Source organism: Macaca thibetana, chromosome 3 (genome assembly GCF_024542745.1).
Source record: "Macaca thibetana thibetana isolate TM-01 chromosome 3, ASM2454274v1, whole genome shotgun sequence".
Lineage (NCBI taxonomy): Eukaryota > Metazoa > Chordata > Mammalia > Primates > Cercopithecidae > Macaca > Macaca thibetana.
Window position 1 is genome coordinate 71,734,807 of NC_065580.1, and position 19,748 is coordinate 71,754,554.

The 19,748-nt window shown below is 35.1% G+C and overlaps 1 protein-coding gene across 9 annotated transcripts in view; it reads left to right on the forward strand.

The window, feature by feature from the left end:
* The window catches only part of ANKIB1 (ankyrin repeat and IBR domain containing 1), a 154,859-nt gene that overhangs the window by 73,801 nt on the left and 61,310 nt on the right, over window positions 1-19,748 (forward strand). For all 9 annotated transcript variants that reach the window (XM_050782840.1, XM_050782835.1, XM_050782834.1 and 6 more), the window contains 2 exons: window positions 8,160-8,342; window positions 16,639-16,756. In XM_050782840.1, coding sequence (XP_050638797.1) covers window positions 8,160-8,342; window positions 16,639-16,756 — 301 coding nt within the window. The remainder of the gene's footprint in view (window positions 1-8,159; window positions 8,343-16,638; window positions 16,757-19,748) is intronic.

Consider the following 19,748-nt stretch of genomic DNA (forward strand, 5'->3'; position numbering starts at 1 on the left):
CCAAATATTTTTTACCTGCTTTTGGTTGAATCCAGGGATGTGGAATCTAAGGATGTGGAAACCACAGATAGAGAGGACTGACTATACATTAAAATATGTGACCTGTTTAACTGTACAACTTAATTCTTAGTATGAGTCTCTAGTTATTTTCAGGTGGTATCATACTACTATGATGAACAGGAAAGGCTTAGATGTCTCTTACAAAGTTTACTATCATGGTTAATTTAAAATTTTTTTTTCTAAACTTATCTCTTTATATCATTACTTTTAGTCATTGGCTGTAAGAATAATAGTTATAATAACTAACATTTGTATAATGCTTTCTAATGTTTATAGTGCTCATTGGTACTAAGCATGATATAAAGGTTTGGGTTGAATGAAAGAGTGTCATCAGATATTTATTAATGTTTCATGAGACTAAGAGATTATATGGTGGAGGGAGCATTGATTTGTAGTCTTGGTCCTCAGAGTAACAGTCTGGAACCTTGCATGTGTCACTCAGCTACTGTAATAGTTTCCTCTTGGGTGGTTGGAATAGATGATCTTAGATTTATTTGGAAGATTCCTTTTAACACAAATTCTCTATTAGCCTGTTATTGCAGTAAAATATATCCCATTTTTAGTGTCTAGCCTTTAAGATCAAAGAGATTATCTTTTTTCCCATTGTTAGGGCCAACCTGTTTCTTAACTACATCTGTGGAAGTATATCTTCTCTAGTTGTTGAAAATGTTTTTCTCCCTGGTATATTTATTTAAGGATAGAGATGATGAAGTCATCGTTGGCATTTAATAATTTAAACAGTTTCTTATAGCTCATTATTTTGTACCATAGAAATAAAATATTTATTTTAAAACTTCCCCATCTCCCTGTAATAATTATGTTCTGTAATAAGTGCCCCCACACACATACACAGAGAGAACATAAAATTAAAACCCTTTAATTATAGAGTTCTTCAGGGAACCTCCAGGTGTGAAGGTATCACACGGTATGTAGAGAGTTGTATTGGTTATCTGTGTCACTGATGCTTAGACCTGACTTCTCTGAACTTCTTCATGCTGTATTGTTGCCTGGTTGACTTCCTCATATGGATATCCAACAATCTGTCAAATTCAGCATTTTAAAAAGTGTACTAATCTTCTTTTCTACCCAGTAGAGACTTCACTAGTGCTTGATTCTTGACTCTAGATTCTATTAATGATGCTGCCATTATCTGCTTATCCAGTATTGATACCTGCACTTACCTTGGGTCTCCCTCTTTTTTTTTTAATTACATCAAACTCATACTACCCATGGCAGAGTAGACCTCTGTCTCTTTGGACCAGTTCCTCTGTTTACTTCTGTGGCCACTTTCTAACATCAAGTGCTTTGTGTTGAATCCTCACTTTGGCATATTTTTCAGAACTCCCTTACACAGAAAATCCTGGAGTTTCACAAATTAATTATTCTAAATTATTTGTGAGATAAAAATAACACAGAGGAATAGTCTACAATTGTTTGGAAATTGGAAATGCTTATATGATAAACATTAAGGACAGACTATAAATAAAGCACCTAAAATTCTAATTTTATTTAATATTCTAAAAATTATTTACAGGTCAGCAAACTTTTTTCTGTGAAAGCCCAGAAAGTAAATATTTTAGGCAACTCTGACATTGTACCCTGAAAGCAGCCACAGACAATACAGAAACAAAAGAGAATGGCAGTGTTCTAATAAATCTTTATTTATGGACATCACCATTTGAATTGCTTATAATTTTCATATGTCATGAAATAATTCTATTTGTTCTTTTCAACCATTTGAAAATGTAAAAACTGTTTTTAGTTTGTGGGCTATACAGAAACAGGCAGCAGGCTTGATTTGGCCTAAGATGACTCCATACTTGAAGCTTATTTTAAATACATAAAATGACATTATCAATATGTAACAGGTCCTATAAGCTTCAGTTATACGAAGGACTTAAAAAGTACCATGTAATGGATACTCAGTACACAAAAATAAAGCTCCATTAAAACATAAGTCTGACAAAAATTTAATAAATAATATACTGTTCTTAGTTGCTGAGAGTTTTTGTTTTCTACTTGGAAACAGGAATGGACTTGAGAGGGGTGGTGGGTTAGGTCTATTAGCATGGCTTAGTAAAACATCCAGTGATATTTCTTCCTTTGGTAGACTTCCATAGAGCAACCCTAGTCATTAGGCCTCATAATGTTTCCATTAGTGCTTAACCTGTAGTAGTGATTCAGTAAATGGTGAATGCGACAGGGGTTGTTCTTGATGGTGCTTTACTCTTTGTGAAAAGAATTTTTTTTAAATGAGTGTTATCTTAGATATTTCCTACTCACCTGTGCCCTACTTGCTTATTCAGAGTTTTAAGTGTAGCTGCTTCATGTCAGATCAAATAGAGGTCACTATGAAACCAAAGATGGTAAGTCACACATTTTCCTTTACAGCTACAGGGCCTGTTTGACACTTTGGCAGCTATCAGAGCATTTCACATTTCATTGAAAAGTCATAAAAACCATTCACAGGTCAGACTGAAGAATATTACCTAATTATATTGTGTTTTTAGCACCTAGAGTTTTAAAACTGTATAAAGAATACAGGAATTATATTCCCGGTTCAGCAGCTGAGTAACTTTGCCTGTCTGGGCCTCTGTTTTCTAATTTTTAATCAAGATAGTTGTGATCTCATTATTGTCCCTCAAATGTTACGATGCTAAGGCCTATATTAACTAGGCAGTGACTGTTACAGGTATTGAAGGGAAGGAGAGATAATTTTAGTTTTACATATCCTGGAAGGTTTCATGGGTAGTAGTAAGATTGGAGTGGGTAATATTTCAGTTTAAGTATTTGGAGGAGGCTATTCAAAATGTGGCTCTCAGACCTGCAGCATCAGTTCTGACAACTTGTTATAATTAACAAATTATTGGCCCAACCAGACCTTCACATTCTGAACTTGTATCTCTGGGAATAGATTGCAGAAATGTTTAGCCAGTTCTCCTGGTGATTATTTGCATGGCAGAGTTTGAGAAGCACTGTTGTAGGTCTCAGACATATGCAGATTGAGCCGTGCTCATGCTACTGTACTCCAGCCTGGGTGACAGAACGAGATCCTGTCTCCAAAAAAAAAAAAAAAAAAAAAAGAATTTTTAATCGGAGAGTGATATTATGAAAGCATATATGATGAGATTAGCCTGATGGTTGTAATGTACAATAGATTTGAATGGCGTACTTCCAAAGCAGTATTTCTTAAAGCCTTGCTACTCAAAAGAATCGTCCTCAGACTGGCATTGGCATCAATCACCTGGGAACTTGTTGGAAATGCAAAATCTCAGCTCCATCCAAGACCAACCAAATTTGAATCTAGTTTAACAAAATCCCAAAGGGATTCTTATTTAAAGCTTGAGAACCCTGGCTTGGGGCATAATTTGTGGGCTGCCTATATTGGAATCACCTGTAAAAAGTATACATACGTCTTACAGTCCCTTCTCCAGATCCACCTAATGTGACTATCGGGCTACCCAGATAATTCTTACACAGTTTGAAAACATTTGTGCTGGAACAGTAGTTCTAAGCGTGACTACACAGAAATCTCAGACTAATAAAATTTAAATTTGTGAGAGGGGACCCCAGACATTGGTAAGTTGAGAACCAATGTATTAGAAGGAGTGATAGGAGTTAGAAGATTAATGCGCTAATTCTGGTGTGAACTGACAAAGCATCTGGGTTTGTGTGGTGGTACTGGAGATGGAAATAATGAGGCAGATGCCAGGGACATTGTGAAGAACTGTTAGCCTTTGGTGACTCAGTCAGTTGATAATAAGAAAGCAAGGGAAAGAAAGGTTAAAAAAAAAAGGATGGAGGCTCTATAATGTTTAATATTGACAATAGTGAGCTCTCTTTAGATGATATAATTCTCTTTTTTATTTGTGTACATTCTCTATACCTGCTGTCACATCTATAATTAGAGTAAAATTAATTAACTTTATTTTTAAATAACATGGACATGGTTTTGAGCCCGAGCGACTTCAAAGCCTGCTAACAGTGAACAGACATTGGAAAGTGAGGTGAAATGTAGGAATTGGTTGAAAGGAAGGGAGAATATATTGAGTTTTCATTTAGAAGGCTGGATATTGACATCCTAGCTTATCTACATGAAATGATAGGCAGGCTGTTGACAATTATGATGAAAGTGTTAGGGAATAAAGAATATAGACACTCATTTAGAATTTAGAATTGAGTTTACCTACATAAAGTTAACAATTAAAAGCAGGATAATGTATAGAGGAGAGAAGCAAGGGAAAGACTTTAGGTTATAGATAAAATAACAGAGTTAAAGTCGCAGCATCAATTTGAAGAATGCCAGTGTTCAAAGAGATGAGAACAAGAAGTAGTGCCTATGAGGGAAACACAAAAAAATAGAGAAATAAAAGAACCAAGATGATACAATGTCAAAGATGCAAGAGAAGAATTTCAAGGAGAGGAGCTGGTCAATCTTGTGATGTGCTGCAGAAAAGTAAAGGAATTGGGGGACTGAGAAACGCTGATGGATTTGAGAGTTAAGAGGTATTAATGACTTTCTGGAATATTGTTTCAGTAACATAGTCCAGGCAGAAATCAGATTCCTGCGCATAATTGAGTCATTTGCTGAGGAAATTGAGAGACAGTTGGTATCAATAACTAATTTGAGAAATGTGAAGGCCAAGAAAGATAGAAAATTTTTAGGAAAGTAACTAGAAGGAGATAGCAGGATTAAGTTATGATCCTGAGTAAGTCAATCCAGAGTCACCACCCATTTAGAGGGTGATCAAAGGGATGGAGTAGGATTTGTCTTGAATAGTAGGGGTTACCTCTCTTAAAGCCCCCTCTCCCTCTTCCTCTGGAACTGTGAATGGAAAGAAAGGCAGAATAGAAGAACAGATATATTGTGATCATGATAATTTGGTTTCTTTTAAGGTAGAACATTTTATGTGCACCAAGATAGGCTTAAAACCATATTTAAGTAAAACATTCAGTCCTCCTATTAAGTCCTCCTTAGCTAATTTGAGACTGGGAAAGCAGATACTTAGTTGGATGCTTTGGTTGAAGCATTTAAAAAGTATTCTTCAGAACCAGACATAACTTTCTATTTTGTCAAATTAAGACACCTAAGTTTATTCCACAACACTTCGGCAGCTATCTCCCCTTAATGCATCTTTTTACTTACTGGTGTTCCTGACTTTATGCCCTAAAAGTCAGCAAGCTGAAGTACTTTTTAACACATTCTCCTCAATGTGGGGCATTATTGCTGTCAGCTATCTTCCATGCCAAGGTAACCTACAGGTGGATTTTCATAGCCAAGTCTAATGCTACAAACATGGATCCTCCCATTTCATAATTGATTATGAGTTTCTCTACAGGTACCAAATTGCAGCAATGAGATACAGGTCTTTATGGTTCCCTCACCCCAACTGCAGTCAAACTCATTAGGGAATACCTTGCAAAGATAGTTTACCAGTCATTCTCACTCAAGTTCTAAGAATGGTCAGCAGTTACCTTCAACAATGACTTCTCACACATCCCCTCTTCAAACACATTTTTTAACCCCCCAATGAGTGAAGTCCACATTCTGGCATATCCTTTTAATAAGGTTCCCCTTACCAAGATTCTGTTAGGGTACAACTTCTTTAATTTTGTTGTCTTTGCTTTTGTTAAGGAAGACTAGGGCATTAAGTTAAAGATGATTTGTCTTGTTTTCTAAAATTTATTATTTTTTTGTGCAGTGATAGTGATATCTGTTGCAAAGTAAACCAAATCCTGATTTTGAAAGTTATGTCAGCATGCATTTTAGAAATAATTTTCTATGACTCTAAATAGAGAACTCAAGAATAAAGTCAGCTCTTTAGTTCTGTAGCAGTCAGGAACAGATAGTATATTTTGTATTTAGGTGTTGGTAACCTGTGAAACAGAGAGGGTAAAAACAGTAATAGATCCTGCTATGGATATGATAAGTCTCTGGATTTACTACAAGTTCCCAGTATTGAATAAATTAGGTAATATAGATTTATCAGTTTCCACGGCAACTTTGGTTGTACTTTAGGCTCATTGCTTCTCAAACATTTATGTGCAAAAAGAATCTCTTGGAGATCAGAATGACATTTTGATTCAGAGGCCTGGGCTTGGAGGGGTTTGGGGGATGAGGCTGAGATTCTTCATTTCTAACAAATTCCCAGGAGATACTACTGGTCCCCAGACCACACTTGCACTAAAAAGGGTCTAGGTGGTAAGTAGCAGCTGATAAGACCTTGCTCTTGGAATCTAGAAGGTGGCTGCCAGAATAACAATTTAGAGCCGTTCTTAGCAAACATTTTTCTGTAAAGGACCAGATCATAAATATTTTAAGCTTTGTGGCCGCAGGTCTATATTTCATAGTCTCGGGTGGTTTGCTTATTTTTACAACTTAGAAACCACCTTAGCTCTAAGGCATACCTCTGGCTAGAGCAAGAAGCTAAAGTCAAATCCAGGGGGCTTGTCAAGTTAGCCCATGGCTTCCAGATCTGGCATTGATATAAGCCCCTTGTTTTGTGAGGATTCTTAGGACTGTAGCAGAACCGTGAGGGTTCCAGTTCCGAAGAACTTTATAGGAAGGTTGTGTATTTGTTGAGGAGGGAAAGAAGATAAAATTATTTGGAAGAAAATAAAAAGAAACTACCATTTTGATTAACTCATGCAAAATGAAAATCTCTAAAAAGTGTTAATATTTAGATCATAAGTAAGAGTCTGGGCAGAACTTCAAGATGGACCCAGAATGCATTTAACTTCGATTTATATGATTAGCCTACCTACTTACGAGTCAGTATAGTTTCCAGTCATGGTTAAAAACTTGATCAAACTCATGTCCAGATCCCAGTTCTACTGCTTACTGGCTGGGTAACTTTAGTTAGTCAAGCTACTTAACTATTCTGAGATACAATAATACCCCTGTTATATGGGGTTATTAATATTAAATGAGAGTGTGTGCTTTAAAGTGTTTAGAAAACAATAAATAGTGACCTACTATATTATTATGAGTATGACTGAATCCTGTAAAAGAATCCTATGGCCAGGCACAGTGGCCCAAGCCTGTAATCCTAGTATTTTGAGAGGCCAAGGTGGGTGGATCACCTGAGGTCAAGAGTTCAAGACTAGCCTAAGCAACATGGTGAAACCCAATCTCTACTAAAAATACAAAAATTAGCTGGGCGTGGTGGCGGGCATCTGTAATCCCTGCTACTCGGGAGGCTGAGGCGGGAGAATCACTTGAACCCAGGTTGCAGTGAACCGCGATCATGCCATTGCACTCCAGTCTGGGTGACAGATCGAAACTCTGTCTCAAAAACAAAAACAAAAATAATCCTGTGACTGTCAGGCTGTCCATTAGAGTTGTCTTAGATATGGCTCTCCTGGCATTCATGCCCTTCTTAATGTCTTTGCAGACATAATGGGAAACTTGTACCTATAGCCCTTAATAACAACATACTTAATTTCTGCAAAGCTAGCAGAAACCTCATTACTAAACAAGTCAAATCACTATTCCATGTGTTTTTAAAGGTGGGATTTCTTTGGGTCAAAGAGAGATGGATAGACTTAGCTTCCCAATGTGGCTATCAGTAGCTAGTCCCTTTGAAGAATATCGAAAACAGCTTTACCTCAGTGACTTGCTCGTCCTAATTTCATTTCAGTGTTTCACTGGATAATGAATGAAACTTTTGTCTGCCATGCCAGGACATCCAGACGTTAGTAGTTAAATTAACAGTATCAGCAGTGTCCTTGTTTAAGAAAGATTTATAGAAATTAGAAATTAACAAATTTAAAGTACTGAATAACTATAAACTTTTTCAAATTTTATTTTTGGACTAAGCAAAATGCTTAAGAATTTCTGAAGTTTAAAAAATTGGGTTTGGGTTTTTAAAATTTTTTTTTTAACGAGAGGAACTCATTACTGAAAAACAAGAATTACTAATCTTAAAATCAGAAGCCACTGGTATCTAAATACCTTTTTTTTGTCATTTCAAATGCATACTGTACATACTGTTGCATTTTTGTTGTGTTAATTTTATTATATTTTTAATGTTTTAAAAATAGCATGAAATAACTTATTTAAACCTGTGGTTGCAAGTTTTTGAAAAAAACTTTTTTAGCTTTTAGTAAAACATGGAGGAGACTTGTTTGCTGAGAATGAAAATAAAGATACTCCTTGTGATTGTGCTGAAAAGCAACACCACAAAGATTTGGCCCTCAATCTGGAATCTCAAATGGTATTCTCACGGGATCCTGAGGCTGAAGAAATAGAAGCTGAATATGCTGCATTAGACAAACGAGAGGTCAGTTTATTTTTTTTTTTCTCAGTAAAAAAATTACATGTAATTTTAGATTGTATGTTGTTTTATATTTTTTTTCTTCTTTAAAACTCAGTTTGTGTGTTCTTCTTTACAGGATTCTAAATATCCTGTCATCTTCATAGCCATAAAGTATAAAAATACATCTAGGCCAACCACGGTGGCTCATGCCTGTAGTTCTAGTGCTTTGGGAGGACAAGGCACTGGAGTTCTGAGACTAGCCTGGGCTATAGCAAGACTTTATCTCTACAAAAAATCTTAAAAATTTGCCAGGAATGGTGGCCAACACTCATTGTCCTAACTACTCAGGAGGCTGAGGCAAGAGGATCGCTTGAGCCCAAGAGTTCAAGGCTGCCATGAGCTATGATCGTGCCAGGGTACTCCAGCTTGGTGACAAAGTGAGACCCTGTCTCGAACTTTAAAAATAAATAATAACATCTAGGAAACCTGGAGCTATGGGTCTTTTGTCTGTCATATATGAGTGTGTTTACTTATAAATAAGGTGCTGATGTGAGGTATGAATCCGATTCACTCCTCGTACTACCAGACTCCAGTCCTCCTGTTCATCAGTCTCACCTTCTCCTTTGGATTGATCATATCAACAGACTTGCTTTGGTAGATCCCATCTTAAAAACCAAACAAAAAACATAAAAGCAGCCATTGACTCAACCCTTCCCTAGCCCTGTCTCTCTTCCCCTTGAGTTGTAGCCCCATATCTCTTATCTTCTTAGGAGAGAACCGCTTCCTCACCTTCCATTCACTCTTTAGCCCACTGCAGTATGACTTTCTTCCCTTCTACTCTGATGGAACTGCCCCCCGTCATGGAGTGACATGTTGCCAAATGTAGTAGTTTTACTTTTCTGCCTTCATCTTACTTGAATTCCTCAGTGGCACTTGACGCAATTGACCAATCCTTTCTTAATGAAACACTTTTCTCTAGGCTTTGAGGACAACATTCTCTTCTGATTTTCCTTTATGTCTTCCCGGTCTCAATAAATATTACCTCTGTCCACTGAGTTGCTCAAGCGTAAATGGGGGAAGCATTCTTGATTCCTCACATTTTCTTAATCATCACATCCAAACAGTTGGGGAATCCTGTCAATTTTACCTCCAAAAATGCAACGTAAATTAATTTGTTCTTCCCAACCTGTACTCCTACCTCTCTAGGCGCTCACCACCTTCACTTCTTATCTGAGCTACTGTAATAGTTTCCTTACTGGTCTTCTTCTTTCAATTCTTGTATCTTTAGAATCCATATCGTACACAGGATTCAGAATGACATTTTAAATGTTATACATACCATTTAAATCATTTAATGATTTTTCATTGTACTTAGAATAAAATCCAAACTGTTTGCTCGGATGTAAGCCCTTATGTGATCTGACCACTATACCTTTCCAGCATTACCTCAGACCTAATTTTTCCCCAGAACACCTTGCTCTCATTGTAATGCCTAGACTACACTAAGGCATTTGCAGTTGCTCTTTCCTGTGTCTGAAATCTCCCAGCTATTTTCTGCCATTCTTTCTAAAATAGGTCTCCTCTCTTCCCAATATTCTTTACTATATGCCCTTTTTAAGTTTTTAATTCTTTTTTATTAGTAGTATTTTTGATTGAAAAATAATAATTGTATACATTTGGGAGTACAGTGTTGTGTTTTGGTACGTATATACAATGTGGAATGATTAAATCAAGCTAATTAACATATCTATCCCTAACTCACCTATCATTTTTTAAGATGAGACATTTGAAATGTACTCTTATTTTGAAATATACAGTACATTGTTATTGACTATAGTCACCATTGTGTAATAGATCTCAAAACCTATTCTTGCTGCCTTATCTGAAACTTTATACCCCCTGTTTATTTTTCATAGGACCTATCACATGCTATGATTATTTTATGTATTTGTTTACTTGTTTATTGCCTTTCTTTCCTATTAGACTGTCAACTCCGTGAAGGGTAGAGCCATATCTGCCTATTCAGCAGACTATTTTCAGTGTTTGAAACACTGCTTGCACAAAATAGGCATCCATAGATATTTCTTAAAGAAATTATAACCCAGTAAATTTTTTCCTCCCAAAAGGATTCTGATTCCTCAGTGTTTAGTGCTAACTTGATTCTAAAAGGTATTATGTAACTATTGGTTTGTACATGTTTAGAAAAATAATCATATGATCGTGTTGTTTATTTTCTCTATGGATTCCCAACAATTTCAGAGCTTTATACTCTCCATATGGCCAAAAGAACTGAGTTTGTTGGGATTAAAATTTACTTTTTAAAAAATCTTTTGTTTCTGTAGTTAGGTTATTTTTATAGACAAGCTTATTCATATTAAGTACATATAGAAAGAGAGAGGGCCTGTGCCCTAAGCATTTTGCTGACCCTTCACGTGGTTATTTAATCCACATGGGAACCTTGAATGACAGTTGTCCTCTCCTCCCCACCTTTTTTTAATGAGGAAGAAAAACTGGAAAATAACTGAGTAACTTGCCAGAATCAAAGTGAGCTGAACTTGATTCTTCTGACTTCAGGTCCAAGCAACTTCCACTTACCATATTGCCTTCTTTTTGACAATCCATTATCTTGAGTCAAACAGAAATTTTTACTGTAATAATTAGTATAGTAATTTAGTCAGAAGACTAAATTATTGTAGTAATTTCCAGAAATAATATTGATGTAATTAAATTGTAAGACATTTAGTTTTTTCCCCAAAATACCGTCTTATTTTAATTTATAATTGAATCAGGGAATAACAGTAGGCATTATCAGTAGATTTAAGATCTAAATGGACTTAATATAACTATTATTATGTTAAGAAAAAAGTTACAGAATAGTTTGATACTAATTCTATGGGAAAAAATGACTATGTACAAGAAGAATATTGAAGTATACCAAAACGATCATTTTGATTATAGGTAATCTCCTTTACAATTATTATTTTGTCTATTTTCATGCATTTCCTGACATTTATAATGAGTATTTATTGCTAAAAATGTAAAATAATTTCTTCATCCTGACTGTATCCCAAGTGGTAACAGTTTCTTATGTGTACTACCAGAGTTAAGCAAACATATATGTATATTGAATTTTTAATGCAAAAGTAAGATCATGTCATATATTGTATTCTATATTTTTTCAACTTAACAATATATCATGAACATCTCTCCTAAGTCAGAACATATAATGTACATATTTTAAACATTTACCTATTGCCAAACGTCTAAGTAATTTATGTATTTTTACCTTTAAAAACAAGGCTACAGTGAATATTTGCCTGATATATATCTTCTTTATCCAATTGTGCCATTAGTGTAGTTAAAAATACGGATTCTAGAGCCAGACTGTCTGAGTTCATATCTTTGCCCAATGACTAACTTACTATGTGACCTTGAGCAGATTACTTAAACTCTCTGTCTCAGTCTCTTCTTAAAATGAAGTTAACAGTCCCTACCTCATAGGGTTATAGTGATCCTTAATGAGTTAATATATGTATATGCTTCGACCAGTGCCTGACTCATTTTCAACATTAGCTAACTGTCTGCTACTGTAATCATGATTATTACTTCATAGTCATCATTATTGCATTGTATACACATTTTAAAAGTGTAGTTCCTATGTGTCTTTAGAAATTGGTTTGATGGGTCATAAGATTTTAAACTTTGTCAGATGCTCTTAAACTGTCCAGAAAGATTACATTGATTTACTTTTATTTCATTAGTATATTAGAGAATCTTTTTCTCCACATTCTTGCTAGCATTGAATATTATCATTGTTATTATATTTACCCAATTTGGACAAATAAATGGTACCTTGTTTATTTCTCTGATTATTGTGTAAATTGACTGTTCAGTTGTGCAGTTTCTATGAAGTATGTTTTCTTAATGCTTTCTAAGAGAACTTTGTGTATTTTTCCATATCCTAAGTTTTTTACTTACATGGTATTCAGAGGTATAAATTTTTTTCCTTTTTGTCTTCTGAATTTGTGACTTGCTAATACTATGATCACATGTCCCTGTATTTTTCTAGTTTGGTAGATTTTTTCAACGCATATTGGATTTGTTTTGTCTACTATTTTCACAATGTAAAGAGTAATACTTTCATACTCAAATAAATGCCTATATTACCTGGATGTTTACAGCAGTACTATTTATAATAGCCAAAAGGTGAAAACAACTCAAATGTTTATCACCTAATGAATGGGTAAACAAAATGTGAGATATACACGCAATAGAATATAGCTCAGCCATAAAAAGGAATGAACTACTAATACATGCTGTATATAATATAGATCAACCTCAAAAACAGTATGCTAAGTGTAAGAAGCCAGACACAAAAGGTCACATTTGGATGATTCCATTTATATGAAAGATCCAAACAGATAAAAGCCGTAGAAACAGAACTCATATGCTGGACATTGCCTTAGCTGGCTACCTGGTTAGCAGGTTTAACCTACTCTGTTCTGCAGGAGCTGCTGGCGTCCTGTGATGCTCAGGCAAGAACAGCTGAATAAGGAGAGAGAAAACTAAAATGCCAAGAACTGGGCATTTCAGAGCTTTATGGAGTGACTGCTATAAGGAGTGACTGCTTAATGTTTATAGGACGTTCTTTTGGAATGATGGAAATGTTTTGAAACTAGATAAAGGTGATTGTACAACACTGAAAGTGTTCTAGATGTTGCTGAATTGTACACCTTAAAATGGTTAATTTTATGTTATGAGTTTTACCTGAATTTTTTTTAAATTATTTTTTGTTTGAGAAAGAGTCTCACTCTGTTACCTAGGCTGTAGTACAGTAGTGCGATCTCAGCTCACTGCAACCTCCGCCTCCCGGGTTCAAGTGATTCTCCTGCCTTAGCCTCCCAGGTAGCTGGGATTACAGGCACCCACTGCCACACCTGGCTAATTTTTGTATTTTTAGTAGAGACGGGGTTTTACCGTGTTGACCATGCTGGTCTTGAACTCCTGACCTCAAATAATCCACCCACCTCAGCCTCCCAAAGTGCTGGGATTACAGGTGTGAGCCACCACACCAAGCCCCCTTGAATTTTTAAAAACGTCAGTGCTTTCTTTAAAACTTATATTTGTACCTTCTACTTTGACCTTGGTTGACTTCTGGATTATTTTGCTTATGCTAGTGATTTTACATGGCCTGCTGTGTGATTGTATTAAGTCATATATTTAGGTACTTTTAAAAATTTATGTTCTGAAGGTGAAATGTATATTTCAGCTGAGTTTTAATTTAGTTAATGATCTGGACAGTGTATAATATATTTCTATAACTTCTTAATTTAGTCTTTTCCTCCAAATAATTAAATTATAAATTGGTAAAATCCACTTCTTATTCCCATCATTCAACAAAACTGAGTGACTGCTAGACGCTGTTTTAGATGCTTGGAGGAACAAAGATAAGTGACTACATTCTAGGTGTTTACGTTCCAACAGGGAGAGAGAAACACACAAATAAGTTTAAAAGTAAGTGGAACATGTAATTTTGGAGAGTGGGAACTGCTGTAAAGAGATTCTTAAATGAGATATTTAAGTGATGGCTAGGAAAAGTGTGTTCAATTTATTTAAACACCAAAGGGAGAACAGAAAGATTAGCAAGTATTAGACGTAGGTTGGGGTCAGATTCTGTAGGAGTAGGACTGTACGGCTACATCCGAGTATATGAAGGGAAAAGTGGGCAATATGCTGCTATGAAAGCCCATCTAAAGAATCATCCTTCCCTTCCCCTCTGTTAGTCTATATAACTTTAAAAGGCTCAACGTTCTTTTTCTGGCAAGAAACTCATGCTGGACATTGCTGACTATATTAGTTAGCAGGTTTAACCTACTCTGCTCTGCAGAAGCTGCTGGCTTCCTGTCATTTCAGAGTACGGTTCAGGGTAGCCTAGATCTTCATGCACAAGCAAGAACTGCTGAATAAGGGGAGAGGAAGCGGAAATGAAGGGAAGGGTCAAAGAATCCTAAAAACTTTCCTGGCTATTTTTTCCTCCCTCCCTCCCAAGCTAAGCTCATGGATCAGCTAATGAGAGATTGCTATTAAGGGGAATTAGAAATATCCTTTCTCCCTGAGCATCTAAACATCTTTTAAATTTTTAACAGTTACAGATACTTTTGGGTAAATAAGTGCCTATTCTTTTTTTTCTTTTAACAATAAACATGTTTTACCGATAGGAAGGGGAGGCTGTTTTCCTTGTGAAAAAAATAAGAACAAATACTTTAATAACTCCTTTACGTGACAACCTTTCTGAAATAATTTTTGAAGAGAACTATTATAATAATATGAAGGTAGTGCAGTTTGTATAATAGGCTGTTTCACAATTTTTCAGTGGTCTTTGGTAGCAGTAGTATGCACTGATGCAAAAGAGGTAATTTTATTCATGTTTCTTTTAAATTTAGTTTTTCTTTTTCTTTATGTCAGTACTGACTGCTTTGAAGGTTATTGCTGGTTTGTTTAGTCTGAAAATAGAAGCAGTTTATCTTTGCAACAGGAAAGAGAAAGGCACCTTCATTTTAATCTGTCTTGTGGAAGAGAGAAGTAGTGCCCACTTGGGACTAAGCAATGTATTGAAATGCTTCACATGACCTAATTACAGTTCTGTTGTGAAGATTCAGAGTGCATATGTTACATGTTCATGAAGGCAGTGTGTCTTTATCCTTTAAGAATTATTTTTCTTCCACTGTTACCTATTGAAGTTTAAAACTACATGCATTTTAAAAAACTGGATCTAGGCAGATTGTTTCATATTATCCCTTCTTTCTTAATTTACCTAAAATTAAATCTTCAGATACATTATGTCAGAACTGCAAGCAAAGCTAATTTTCTCCTATACATTACTTGCACTGTCATTCTCTAGATAACACTGATCTGGAGAATCATGATTAAATTCACCATTTTCTCTCTCCCTATTTGGTTCAACGTAAATGAAGTCGAATGATGGCTAACCTGAAAAAGAACATTTACAATATAAGACCAGGAAGTATGCAATTGCCACCACTGGGAATATCAGGAAGTATTCACTGTCATTGCTGAGGCTAGGAGAGATACCTAGAATCCCAAGTCTGGATTTGGAATACATTTTCTAGAAGCAATGTATGACTTCTGTACTGGAATGGGTAGTACTAATTTAACCATTAAAGAATTTACTAAGTTTTTGTAGGGGAACTCATGTTTCATAAATTAGCTTAGAAGCAAATTGTATGTGATAGTTTGGGGCTTTTTAAAGGATAATTTGGATGAAATTACAGTGCTTCTTTCTCTCTTACTTAATAGTATTCCTATATAGAAAAGTTTTGGTTAACTTTCCTTTAAAAAAAAAAAAAGGTCTTACTATGTTGCCCAGGCTAGACTGCAGTGGCTATTCACCGGCATGCTTGTAGCACACTACAGCATCAAACTCCTGGGCTCAAGTGATCCTCCCACTTCTCAGCCTCCCTAGTAGCTGAGACTGTGGGCATTCACCAAGTTCTGCTCCATTTCTTTTATGTTGATAGGATACCCAAAACTGTGCCTAAATGAACATATATATTCATACTCAGTTGATTTGCAGAAAGAACAGACTGGACAATAATACCCAAGAACTTGAATAATTATTGCTCAATGGTGGAATTGTAGGGTTTTATTTCTCATACTTTTTGTATAATCCAAAATTTTAAAACTGTAAGATAAGATGGTCTTGCCCTTATACTATGATATTTTATTTTTAGAATAAGGTATATGAGTCCCAGCATCTGTTTTATAGCATAAAAGAGACTTGTGAAAGGGCAGTTTGAAGTCCATGATAGTAGAGCATTAAAAAAGCCTTTTGAAGTTTAATAAACAAATTTAAATAGAAAGATTTTAAATGATAATCATGTATAGTCATCCCTCAGTATCTGTGGGGATTGGTTTCAGGACCCTCATGGATACCAAAACCCACAGATACTCAAGTCCCTTATATAAAATGGGTAGTATTTGCATGTAATGTATGCCCATCCTCCCATATACTTTAAATCATCTCTAGGTTAGTTATAATAACTAATACAATGCAAATAATATGTAATTAGTTGTTATACTGTGTTATTTAAGGAATAATGACAAAAAAAAGTCTGTGCATGTTTAGTATAGACACAACCATTTATTTTTTTTTTCCCCAAACGTTTTCAATCCACAGTTGATCCAATCCATGGAATGCAGAACTGTGGATACATAGTACTGACTATATATTGTTTATAGGCATTTTGATACTTCCTATGAGTATAATACCCATTTAACTTTATTTTTTTTCTTTTCAAAGCCATATGAAGGATTAAGGCCTCAGGATCTTCGTAGACTAAAAGATATGCTTATTGTGGAAACTGCAGACATGCTTCAGGCTCCTCTCTTTACTGCTGAAGCTTTACTTCGAGCTCATGGTAATGAAAGAAATGTCTTATGCTTCTGATAACATAAGTAACTTTTGAAACTTCTGAGTTTTTAAAAGGGCTATTTTTGTATATGAATACAGAACAAAATGGTTGGTTAAAAAAGTCTAAGTTGTGTTTTATGCAGTTGTTACTTCTATACTCAGTTCTTCATAACATCTTATATGTTGAAGTATAAACTGGCATATATCTAAGAGGAGAAATTGGAAAATTCCTTTTAGAAATTGAGCTACTAAAGCAAATTATAGATTGTCTAATTTTAGAAATACGTGTAATTTGAGTCAGATTGAGCATTGAAATCCATAGTCCTAGCCCTGGTTTTGATATTAATTTTTGCTGAAGTCATTCAAGTATAAAATTATGGTAGTTCAATTAAATACCTAAGAATTGTGCTATTTGTATTGTCAGTTGTATTTATTTTATGTAGTAGCTGTTTCTCCCATGAAGTCACAAAGTGAAGTTAAAGGGTCACCTTGAAAATATATTGTCCCTTTTAAGGGTGGTTTTCTTGTTTTTTGTTTTATTTTGCTTTGTTTTGTTTTTTTTAGACATAACTAACTTTGTATAACAAAATTTTCCTAAGTACTTAGTTTGTTTTAAGTTCTCTGTAATCTTTATGACAGGCATTCTGGGCGCTCTCACATGCTGGGTTGGCTCCTTTCATTGCCCACATGATATTTGACATTTTGGCTGGTTTCAAAGAAAAATATTTTCTGGTTTAAAAATATTCTTAAAAAGATAAAAGTAAATGCAGAATTTAAAAAATAAAAACTAAAAATACATTTAAAAAGAAAAGTAAATGGCTATTCTATTCCAGTCATTTTGAGGCCCTAGATAAATTTCTATTCTAGTCATTTTGAGGCCCTGATAAAGATTTATAGTTATAAATCTTTATAACTATAAATCTTTATCATCTATACTAAAATAGAATGCCACCTTCCAAAATTTTTATATAATCTTTTGATCAGAAGAAAATTTTAAACTCCCTATTTTATCATTCATTGATCACCACTGTTAATGATGTGGTATATAACTCTCCAGAATCACTACCAAAAAAAATATATGGAATATATGTATTACATATTTTATATATAATATGTATATATAGATACACACACACAAACACACTTTTTTTTTTTTGGAGACAGAGTCTTGCTCTGTTGCCCAGGCTGGAGTGCAGTGGTGTGATCTTGGCTCACTGCAACCTCTGCCATCCAGGTTCAAGCAATTCTCATGCCTCAGCCTCCTGAGTAGCTGGGATTACAGGTGCACACCACCATGCCCGGCTAATTTTTGTATTTTTAGTAGAGACAAGGTTCCATCATGTTGGCCAGGCTGGTCTCAAACGCCCAATCCAGGTGATCTACCTGCCTCGCCCTCCCAAAGTGCTGGGATTACAGGCGTGAGACACCACACCCAGCCTACCTTCAATATTGATGTTTCCCACAGTTCTACAATTGCCATTCTTTTCCCACCTTACATACCTGTAGCTCTTAAATTTTAATGTAAATAAGAATTGCCTGGGAAAATAAACGTAGATTCCTAGGAATAACCCCAGAGAATCTAAGTCATAAGGTCTAGTGTAAGGCCTAAAAATACGTGTTGTGAACAAGCCTACCAAGTGGACTGTTCTCTGAGAAACATTGCTGTGCACGTTTATCTCATAAAATCTGTGGCTTCAAAAACCACCTAAACAATAAAGATTATGTCTACAATCTGACTTTAATCAAGTATTCTACTGTATTTCTAAAAGCCTATTTATTATTTCTCGCAATCTACGGATGATCACAGCTGGACTCATCATTTCTCCCATTGTGTTGATTAGTGGGCAGCAATATTCACCTAATTTTCCTAGCCAGAAACTTGAAAGTCATATTTTAGTCCTCTGTCTCTATCATATTTGGCCACAGTCCCATTATTTCTCTTTCTAAATATCTTTCAGCCTTCTCTCACCCTCCCTAGCTCTTTCAATTCCCACTGCCACTGACTTAAGGCTTTCATTACTTTTCATCTAAATTCAGGTGCCCAGAGTCCTAGTCTCCAGTTTTACCATTCTTCTTTCACCCAACTAATTTCTCATACCGCCACTATTGCGTTCTTTTAAAATGGAAACCTGAGCATGTCATTCCCCTGCTGAAAACCCTTCACTGGCTCGCTACAGAGTTAAACTCATCCAAAATTTTTAGTAGACTTTATGACACATAAAGTTCTTTACCTGGACTCTCAGTCTTCCCATTTCTTTGCCTTTCCCACTCCAACTTGTCCTTAGAAATCATTTCTTCTAGGAAACCTTTCCTAAGTGTGTCTTCCAAAGTCTCAACTGGGACCCATATAATGGGTCTATTCCCATTTTATCCCATGCATGTATATGTCATACACTTAGAATGAAATATTGTAATCTATTTGCTTCTTTTATATTATCCTTGAAGCTCCTTGAAATGGCAGCTTTTAATTTTTTTTTGTTTCCATAATATCTAATATATATTAATCACTCAGAAAATGGTTTTGGAATGAATAGATAATATGCCAAAAATGTTATTTTTATATTTTTTGAAAATCATTGTTTTTGTTATAAAATTATGTTTTTATTGCCATGTTTATAAACTTCAAAGTAAATTCTATAGAAAAAATTTTAGACCTGAGTAAAAAAATTAAATTTAGAAATTCTGAATAGTTTTTAAAAACAAAATATTTTCGTTTCAGCCCATAATAATGCTTAATAGTCATAATGTAAAAAACTTGTACAGAAACACAAAATACCTATGTTAGGGTTCATAGCACCAGAAGGTATACTCTGTCCTTTGCTTGAGATTTTTAAAATGCAAGGTATGCATTTAAATATAATGTAGAGCTGGCAGAAAAGTAGAAGCTGTACATCAGCGGGGAGCCACCGCATCATAATTACTGGTTAGGGTAGGCTGCTGCTGAAACAAAAATGTAGGATTAAATACAGTAAAAGTTTCTTAATCATGTAATAGTCCAA